Genomic DNA, 10,813 nt, shown 5'->3' with positions numbered 1-10,813 from the left:
GAAGGAACCAAGGTCTAACAAGGTTTAATGTTTCTTCTAGTATGTTAGCTCCATGAGGGCAGCAGGACCATGTTCACTACAGTATCCCCAGCACCTGACACATGGTAGGTACTAAATAAATATTCGTGATGAGATGATTATGAAGACATGCCCAAATGCCTCATTTTACAGATTAGGAGGCTGTAGTGAGGATATATTAAGTGATTTGCTAAGGCCTGGACATCAAGAGTCCTTATTCTCAGGCCAATGTTCTTTTCACTACATTTAGCTCTAGGGTCCCTCCCATCTCTAACATTCTGTTATCTCAGAAAATTCAAATAAAAGCTGTGAAAATATTTTCAGACGAAAGACATTTTTTTTTCACTTTGGACAATCCACTTGCTCTTCTTTTAAAAAATGTATATTTTATTGATTTTTTTACAGAGAGGAAGAGAGAGGGATAGAGTTAGAAACATCGATGAGAGAGAGAAGCATCAATCAGCTCCCTCTTGCACAGCCCCTACTGGGGATGTGCCCGCAATCAAGGTACATGCCCTTGACCAGAATCGAACCTGGGACCTTTCAGTCCGCAGGCCAACCCTCTATCCACTGAGCCTAACTGGTTTCAGCAATCCACTTGTTCTCGCACTATTTCTTACTCTCCTGCACAGCACATTTAAGGGACTTTTGCTACATGTGTCTCTACTTCTTCCTTGCATTTAATTCAATATACATTAACTGAATAATGAGGCAGATCTGAATAATCAGATCAACTGTCATGTATACAAGGCATTCATAATCAACAAGATAAATGCAATGGTGGGTTGAGTGAGGTACAGAGGAAGTACAGTATAGATCATAAATTAGTTGTGGTCCATAAAGCAATAAAGAAAACAAAGATATCACCCCCGCGATAGGTTTTGAATGATAAATAGGAATTTACAGGCAACTTTTCAGGCAAAAGGAAAAGGATATGTACAGTTACTGCATTCATTCTATGCATATTTTTTGTATGCCCATCAGTGCTGGTAAAATGCACGGCTCACTGAACTTCACAAGTAGTACAGTAGTTCCCTTTTATTTGCAATTTTGTTTCCCCCGTTTCAATTATCTGTGGTCAACTGTGGTCCAAAATTATTCAATGGAAAATTCCAGAAATAAACAATTCATAAGTTTTAAATTATGCACTGTTCTGACTACTGTGATGAAATCTAGTATCATCCTGTCCTACCCCGTCTGGGTTGTGAATCATCCCTTTGTCCAGCACATACAGCTCTATATACAACTCATCAGTTACTTAGTAGCCATCTCAGCTAATCTGATCAACTGTCATGGTATCTATCACAGTGTTTTTATGTTCAGCTCAAAGAACATTTACTTAATAATGGCTACAAAGAGCAAGAGTAGTGAGGCTGGCAATTCTGGTTTGTCAAAGAAAAGCTTTAAAGTACTTCCTTTAAGTAAAAAGGTGAAAGTTCTCTACTTAGAGGAAAGAGAAAAAATTGTATGCTGAGTTTGCTGCAATTTAAGGTAAGGATAAATCTTCTATCTGTGGAATTGTGAAGGGAACAGAAATTTGAGCTAGTTTTTCTGTCCCATCTCAAAATGCGAAAGTTATGAGCACAGTGCCTGTAAGTGCTTAGTTAATATGAAAAAGGGATTAAATCTGTGGGTGGAAGACGTGCGCAAAGACTGCATTCATGTTTACTGCAAGTATGTAGTTATAGCTGACCTATGTTATTATGTCATTGTTGTTCACCTCTTACTGTGCCTAATTTACAAATGAAACTTTATCACAGATATGTGCATACTGAAAAATACATAATATAAACAGGGTCAGTTCAGGTATACTATCTGAGGCTTCAAGTATCCACTAGGGACCTGAAAACACGGCCTCCTACCCTGGGGGACTTTGGTATTGCTGTTACTAAAGAACAGGGAGCAGTAAATGTCCTAGAAAAGCAAGGTTCAGATCAGAGTACATCGGATGTCTGGCTAAAAGGCACAAACTTCGATCTACAGCAGCGACATGTACCGCCAGAATTTTAAAAACATGCAATCCCTGGCTATTGAGCCAGGGGCACTGACCTCTTTTCCCTTATTGTCAAATAAAGTAACAGCCAACACAACAATAACCGCCTGGTGTGCAAGCATCAACATGACAGGTATTTTTTTTTTCCAAGTCAGATCAGAAAAAAAAAAAATTTTTTTTTGTTTGTTTGTTTGTTTTTGGTGTCCCGCAGAATTTTGGTCATTAGTTTGTGTGTGCCAGGAGATGAACAAGGTTGAAAACCGCTGGTCTATAGACAGCGGGGGGGAGGGAGGAACCGCCAAGGACTTCAAAGCAAGAAAGGGACAACATTTACATTTGAGTGTCTGTTAGTTTGAATAGAACAACTGCCTGGATCATCTATCTGCTCAGGAGAAATACGTACAACGTACCAAACGCGGACACACATCGCCTTACACGGCAGTGTTTCCCAAACTTCCCTCAGGATGAGAATCACCTGGTGGAGTCGTTAAACTACAGATTCCTGAATCCCAACTAAGAAGTGCTAAACTAGAATTTTGGGGAACATATAGGTAAAATTGTATACTTAACTCAAAGAGCACATGAGAGAAGTTTAGGAAACACTGCACGGGATTAGCTGAGCTGGCGGGCAGCGCGCACCGGGGAGTTAAAGGGACAGAGGCGGCTTCTGACCCCTAAGCCGCGCCCGGACCAGGCCCGGCGCCCGCGGCGGCCGCCCCGGACCCCCTCCCCCTGGGCGGCGGCGGCGGCGCCCCGCTCCGCTCACCTCTGCAGGTTCTCGATCTCGGCCGGGATGGTCTGCAGCTGGTTGCCCCCGAGGCTGAGGGTGTGCAGCGCGCGCAGCTCCAGCACCGGGGCGGGCAGCTCCTGGAAGCAGTTGCCGCTGAGGTTGAGCACCTGGAGGCTGCGCGCCAGCGGCGACCGCGCCAGCCCCTTGGGCAGCGCGCCGGGCCCGCCGAGCCGGTTGTTCTTGGCGAGCAGCGTGCGCAGGCGGCGCAGCGCCAGCAGCTCGGGCCCCAGCGCCGTCAGCGCGTTGCCGCTCACGTCCAGCAGCTGCAGGTGCGGGAAGCCGCCGCCCAGCGCCCGCGGCAGCGACGCCAGACGGTTGTGCGGCAGCAGCAGCCGCAGCAGCGCCTCCCGCGCGCCGCGCCGCTCCTCGTCGCCCCGCGACTCCAGCTCGGACTCCAGCGTCTCCGGGGACACGCTGAGGCGAGACAAGTTCAGCTCGGCCTCCCCGGCCGCGGGCACGGCCGCCCCGGCCTCGGCCTCCTCCATCCCAGCCGCGGGCACGTTCGCCCCGGCCTCCTCCATCCCACCCGCCGGCCCGCCCGCCGCGGGGCGCGCGACCCCCAGGCCCCGGAGCTGCGCGGCCCCGGAACCTGAAACGAGAGCTTCCTTCGGAAGAGGCGGGCACGGACCTTAATCCCGCGCGTCCCCGCCTTAGTCACGCGCCCGGGCGCCGGGCACGCCGTCGGGGGGCCGGGCTGCGTCTCACGTGGCGCGCGGCGTGCGGGGGGCGGGGCTGGGGCCTGTGGGCCGCCACGTTGCCTTCTCTGCTGGTCGGGGTTCGGTCCCTTTAGATTAGAAGGTCCTTGTAGAACAGTGTTTCCCAAACTTCTCTCATGATGAGAATCCCCTGGTGGAGTTGTTAAAATACAATTTTGTTTATTTATAGGTAATATATTTAACATATATTACCTATATATTCCCAAAAATTCTAGCTTAGCACTTCTTAATTGGGATTCAGGAATCTGTATTTTAAGTATACAATTTTACCTATATGCTCCCAAAAATTCTAGTTTAGCACTTGTTAGTTGGGATTCAGGAATCTGTATTTTAACCACTTCACCAGGGGATTCTCATCATGAGAGAAGTTTGGGAAACACTGCGTAGAAGGTTCCCAGGAACAGGACTAGGCAGACAGAGGGCGGCGAGGGGTGGGAGAGGGAAGGAGAGCCCTCCTGGAGGGGCCCCTCCCACTGAGTAAAGAGAGAAAGGTTCCAGTCTTTGGTAGCTTAAAATGTTGGAGTTCTGCTAAGGCTAAATCATACATATTAAGTATCTAGGTATTTTGAAATAACAGGATACTGAAGTATTAATTCACCTGAGTTCCTTATTATAGAGAATCTAGAGGATGTATTTGAATCTGTAGATGAATACGTCCTGTGTTTTGTTTGAAGCATCTCTTTAAAATGTGAATGTATTGCTAATCTGAGGAATGTAAATCATTAACCTCAAAGTTAATGTTTCTAAGGGTTAAGAATTCTAACTGGAAAGACATTACGTGGCTTTGGTGTAATAGAAGGCACGAGGCATGGATGTGCATTTTGAAGGAAAACAAAAGTGGGTTCTAACAGCAGTGTGGAGCCATCTAGTAAATCCTATTTTCCTTAAACCAAGGACACATAATACGGTAGTAAATGATTTGCATTTTTTTTCCTTTCTAACCAGAAGATAAACAGCTTATATCAACCTACTCAGGGAGACAGCTTAGAGGAAATTGCTCAAAGTATTGTTGCTCCAGGGCGCCAGAGTGGAGACCACAAATTACCTCAATATAATTGTTATGATATTAACTAGAGGCTCAGTGCACGAAATTTGTGCACAAGGGGGAGGGGGTCCCCTCAGCCCAGCCTGCACCCCTCTGGGGATGTCTGACTGATGACTTAGGCCCAGTTGGACATCCTTAGCTCTCACCAGCTATGAGCTCGGCTTGTGGCTATGCAGTGCTCCCCCTGAGGGAGTGTACTGACCACCAGAAGGCAGCTCCTGCATTGAGCATCTGCTCCCTGGTGGTCAGTGCACATCATAGCGACCAATCATTTCACTGTTCAGTCAATTTGCATATTAGCCTTTTATTATATAGGATTGTTGACTGTTAACTACACTGTTCCCACCTCTGTAAAAGAAGCATGTATCTAGCATTTTACTTTTTACCCAATCCCAAAGGTTCCCCTCCACCCTTTGCTCTCTCCCGCTTCCCTAATCTATCACCAATGGATTTCATGTAACTCACTTAGTTTCCTTCTTTGATTGTAACTTATAAAATAAGGTGAAGACTGTTATTCTCTGGAACATTATCTCAATACCTTGATATTCTGCTTTTTAGCAATTGTTGACAGTTTGGCCCAAATAAATTCACAAAAATTTCTTTACAGGTTTGAGTGTTTCTTACATTAACAGAGTTAAGATTACAAATCAGTGAAGTTAAAGGGGAAAGATGGAAATAGTCTCAAAAATAGAAAATGAAGCTGCCTAATAGAAAGTTTTGAAGAAATGTTTAAATGAATGAGAATCCCTTTATTGCTCATAATAATTACAGCTACCACATGGCTCACAATTAAGCAGCATCCCTCATACTACAGTGGCTTTGAGCCTATCCAGTCAGCCTGGAGAATTCTGAAAACCCTCTGTGAGGTGAAAGGGGTTTGGTAGCTTGTGGACCTTCACAATGATGGGTCTGTTTTGTGGTTTGCAGAAGGAAATAACAGAAAGGCAGGCATTCCAGACGGGGCCACTAGAGAGTGTGAGGGAAAAGGAGGCAATGTAATGCATTATCTAGGGAAAGGGTTGGATTTCAAGGGTTTGGAGTAGTACATGGCATATTTGTCCACTTACCCAAACTGCAACTGGACAATCAATGGGTCCATGCTGCCTGTCACTACTTGAGTCAATGAAGCAGAGACAGGGTGGAATCACATATGAGTGTTTACTCCATTACTGCCAGCAGTATGGGAGAGCAGCAGGTCATCCACAAAAACCTGCTCTGTACCACACCATAGCCAGCTGCTTCTATTGGGTAGAGGGGCAAAGATTACATGGGGAAGTGGGCAAAGGGTATGCCAAATGGGCAGTTTACAGGTAACATGGGCTGGAGATTTGCAAAGGCCTGTGGGCGTGCAAAGGCTGGGGGGTCTTCAAAGGACTAGTGATATGCAAAGGTCTGGGGGTGGGGGGACCCTTCAAAGGGCTAGCGATTCTGGTTTCTGCAACAAGGTGGTTAAACTTTCAGCTCCCTGCTGGGGAGGATGGGTTGTATTTCCAGGTGAGCTCCCAGCCAGGTTAGAATGAACCTTCTTTAGCAAAACAATCACAGTCAACAGAACACAATATTTCTTACAATTATAGCTGGTCCCTAATATTCAATTTCTGCCCCTATCAAAACTATACCATTCAGCAACTTATGGGTCAAACTGACGATGTTATAGAATAATGTAACATTCTCCTGACTATAATGTTATTGAATAAAGAAGGGAGATCAAATGAAGGGCACTTTTCCCTTCAGCCACCTTGTGTAGGTTATCTTGAAAAAACTTTTTTTTTTTTTTGGCCAAAAAAATAAATAAATAAATAAAATACAGCCATTAGAAATATCAAGTTTCATGGAGCATCTTGGTGAGCTTTTGCTGCAGCACTTGGGTAATAACACTAACACTGAGCAGTTCCTAGGGACCAACACACGACAGTCCCTTTGAAGAGTTGCTTGACTCTCCATCTCAGTTGCTTCTCACCTGGCTGATTGGAGGGACCGGCTGTGATACAGGTAAGCTCTTTCAACAAAGAGTCCATTTATTTGGGAGAAATTGTTGGCCATGAATGTGAACTGGAAAGCCAAATGACGGATAATGTGACTGAAGTGTTTGGATATCCACCCCAACTGTGTCTGGTCCCTTCACGCTTATGTGTCTACATAGACACATAAGTTCGTTGACTTCTCATAGTTTTCCTGTAAAATGAGATGAGAAGGGCATAAGCCCGGGAGGCAATACCAGGTTGCATTGCTGGAATTTTCTGTTTCAGCATAGTTGATAATCATCTTTAGTAGTGTATGAATTTATTGTTTTTCTGTTTATTTTGTGTGTGTGTGTTTTGTTTTGTTTTTTTTGCCTGTTAAATAATAAAACTTTCACCGAAACTGGTTTGGCTTGGCGGTAGAGCTTTGGTCTGCGGACTGAGGGGTCCCAGGTTTGATTCCGGTCAAGGTAATGTACATTGGTTGCAGGCACATTCCAGTAGGGGTTGTGCAAGAGGCAGCTGATCGGTGATTCTCTCTCATTGACGTTTCTAGCTTTCTATTTCTCCCTTCCTTTCTGTAAAAAATCAATAAAACATATTTTTTAATAATAATAATAATAATAATAATAAAAACTTTGTAACAATATTGCGCCAGATTCTATTTAATTTAGTTAATGCAATAAACACTTATTGGGTGCCTATGACATGTTGAATTCCATGATGGACTTATGAAAGGCAAAGAGGACCTTAGCCCTGCTCTTTGGGACATTACCGTCTAGTATGGATAATAACATTTTTCATACAGAAACTATAAAGCTAATAAGTAGCCCAGGTCATAAAAATATTTTTAATTATGGAGAAATGCTTACAAAATAGTGTCATGAGGAAAATTAACCTGGACACTAAACTATATATACAAATTGAGTTCTCCTAAAAAGATTGAAAGAGAATATTCCAAAATGACAACTGTTCTCTGGGGACAGACTTAAAGGTGATTATAATATTCTTCTTTATTCTTTTCTATTTTTTTAAAATTAATTTAAAAAATGAATTTGTGTTACTATTCATCCTCTTTGGAATAGCAACTATATCTCTACAACAATACTTTAAGGATAACATTGGATATTTGTACAAAGATGTAAATTCAAGATTATTTTTGAAACTCACTTTATAATGTCTAGAAACAAAATACTTTCTAAAAGCCCACCCAAGAAAATTAAATAGATCCATTATGGAATATATGAATGATTTAAGTATACATTTCTTTATATATATATTTTATTTATTTATTTATTTATTTATTTATTTATTTATTTATTTATAGAGAGGAAGAGAGAGAGAGAGAGAGAGAGACACAGACATTGATAAGAGAGAAACATTAATCAGCTGCCTTCTGCACACTCCCTTACTAGGGATGTGCCTGTAACCAAGGTACATGCCCTTGACCAGAATCGAACCTGGGACGCTCTATTCACTGAGCCAAACCGGTTAGGGCAATGTAAGCCTAAATCTATTGACATAGAAAACATCCACCACCTATTGCTCAGTATGTGTAATATGGTTTCATTTTTGTGGAGAGAGGGAGAAACAAAATGTTTATGTAAGAGTACACATAGAAGAAACTCTGAAAGTACATGCTTCAGAGCATTGGGCACCAAGGATGGGTGTGATGGGCATAGTCTTCCCCGGAAGTAGAAAATAAAAGGAGTGCATGGTATATAGTATATCTATGAACAATAATAAAACCTATTAAAATCAGTTTGCTTATTACCATCTCCAGCAATTCTAAACAACAACTACAATGAAGATGGCATATAAGTCTCAGCTGACTGAATGGGTCGCCTATTCTTATGAATGCACATATGTATTTGATTATTCCCTCCTGTTAATCTGTGTCATATCAATTTGATTATTAGATCAGCCAGAATAACTTAGAGTAGAAGGAGAATTATTTTTCCTTCCCCACACATATTTTTATCTATTTGGGAAGGATCACTCCTTAACTTCCCAGATACACCTGTTTATCTTCTAGTCATACCTCCTCCACTGTTGACTTTTCCCCAGCAATTCTGGGAAAGACCCAGAACAGTTGGCTTGTGAAGTTGTCACTGACCTTTCAAATATCATCTCAGAGCAGACTCATCCAAATGAATTTAAATGTGACTCCCATAGAAAAATAGCTTTGTATATTAGATAAATAGAATTCCAGATTCAAACACATCTGCATAGGATCAGCCTGAGTGAACTTGACTCAGTGGATATCGCATAAGGAATGCTGGAAGTCTCTGCTAAGGGACTTAGCACCTTTGCTAAGGATGTATCTGGTGGGTGTGGAGTCTGCAGGTGTCTGGGGAGCCTTCCTCAGATCTGGTGGGGAGGGGGACCGAGCTGGGCTATGCTAACACACACTCTTTTATTGGCTGAGGCAAATTTTCCACCTTTCTTTTTGTTCCTTACAGAATGTCTTTCTTTTTGTTGACTGTCAACATACTTCTGCTTGTTTATGACTCGGCTGAGTTTGCTTTTCAAAAACGACTTTGTGGATATTTCTAAGACAGCTTTGGAGATAGTGAAGAAAATAGTGATTTGGAGATTTTTTTTAAAAGCAAGTGATTTAATCTCTCTAAACATCGTTCTTTTCATTTGTCTTATGGGGATAACAATGCTGTATTTGTTTCACAGGAAATAGTAAAAAACAGATGGAAAATAGACACAAATTGTAAAGCATATTGTTTACTCTAATTTCATTCTTTAATGAGAAAAGCCTCCCTCACTCCCAATTTGGTTTGTCCCTTTGAGGCCATATCTGGATAAATACATTTATTTACACCTATGATTTGAACTCCCCCAACTAAAAAAAATAAAAAGAAATCTAGATTTTCCCCTCATCCCTGCACATTAGGTGACATGTGCTGATTTATAGTATAACATCACAGATATTTGAAATGAAATCTGTCCTGAAAAATCTGGATGGGCAGTTAACACAGGGTGTTTTGTGTGTGTGTGTGTGTGTGTGTGTGTGTGTGTGTGTGTGTGATAACTCAACTCAGTTCTTCAAAAATGTTGGGATGCACAGTACATAGATATTGAAATATTAACATAATTCAGCTAACTCCAAGTATATATATCAATACAACAATTTCTTTTTAAAAAGCATATATCTAAAATCTGCAATATAACTATTTATAAATGAAACACATTTAGAGTTTTCAGGCACACACTATCTCTCAGGGACCTATAGCAGTCCTGCTGGTCTCAAAGCTAACAACAACTTGAAGGCAACAGGTCTTAGGCTCCAGAGATTTACTCAGGATTAGTGCAAGACCTGGTCCACCCAGATTACTGTAACTGGGTACTGTGTGTGTGTGTATGTGTGTGTGTGTGTGTGTGTGTGTGTGTGTGTGTGTATAGAGGAAGCAGCAGGTCAAAGTAAGATGATAATTCACTCATGGTCAGGAACCAACCCAAATAACTTAAAGGAATGGGTGTGTGTGTAGGTGAGAAAGAGAAAGGTATGTTTGTTCTAATAATATCTTATATTTTATCACAACTTTTGATAGCTTAATACTATGTGCTATGTACTATACCAGGTGCTTCAGAAATAGTGTCTTCCTACAATTTTTAAAGTGTTTTTCCATAGTACTAGCTTTTTGCTGAGTTTTTACCTCAGCTTGTTAGGCCTTTGGAAGCTAAAGATACATGGTCTAGAAATAATACAGCCTAGCCTGCATGACTCAGTGGTTGAGCATTGACCTATGAACCAGAAGGTCATGATTTGATTCCCATTCGGGGCAGGTGCCCGGGTTATGAGCTTGATCCCCAGTGTGGGGTGTGCAGGAGACAGCTGATCAATGATTCTCTCTTCATTGATATTTCTACCTCTCTCTCCCTCTCCTTTCCTCTCTGAAATCAGTAAAAATATATTTAAAAGAAAAGAAAAAATACAGATTGAAACAAACAGAAAAATTATTCAGGCTCAAGTAGGACCATCTGCAGACACATCAGAAGTTAGCTTTTAAATTACTGATTACATCACCAGTAGTTCATGTTCCGTGATTTGCTGGCTAGAACCTTAGGATTCCTGAGTCTTGAATTAAGGGCCCTTCATGAGAAAGGTACATATTCTTATGAGAGAGATTGGGAAAAGGGGCAGCTTACTAAGGTATACATCCATTTGGTTCAATCCTCTGTCCATCTGAAAAATGACTAAGCCATGTCTCTAGGATCCCAAAGTATTTCATAACAACCTAGGAAGGTGTTCTCATCCTAATCTACACTAATGAAAGA

The 10,813-nt window shown here is 42.2% G+C and overlaps 1 protein-coding gene across 2 annotated transcripts in view; it reads right to left on the bottom strand.

Annotated features, from left to right (window-relative positions):
* The window catches only part of LRRC58 (leucine rich repeat containing 58), a 14,256-nt gene extending 10,833 nt beyond the window's left edge, over positions 1-3,423 (bottom strand). The window contains exons 1-2 of one of the 2 annotated variants that reach the window (XM_036448311.2): positions 3,314-3,423; positions 2,778-3,271 (exon numbers count right to left, since the gene is read on the bottom strand). In XM_036448311.2, the coding sequence (XP_036304204.1) occupies positions 2,778-3,271; positions 3,314-3,322 (503 nt within the window). In that variant the 5' untranslated portion in view covers positions 3,323-3,423. The other variant, XM_036448310.2, reaches the window with a different exon arrangement.
* Positions 3,424-10,813: the final 7,390 nt, after the last annotated feature.

This window comes from Pipistrellus kuhlii, unplaced genomic scaffold, assembly GCF_014108245.1.
Source record: "Pipistrellus kuhlii isolate mPipKuh1 unplaced genomic scaffold, mPipKuh1.p scaffold_m20_p_2, whole genome shotgun sequence".
NCBI classification, from domain to species: domain Eukaryota; kingdom Metazoa; phylum Chordata; class Mammalia; order Chiroptera; family Vespertilionidae; genus Pipistrellus; species Pipistrellus kuhlii.
The sequence above is the reverse complement of the archived record's forward strand: the minus strand, read 5'-3'. Positions and strand labels throughout refer to the sequence as shown.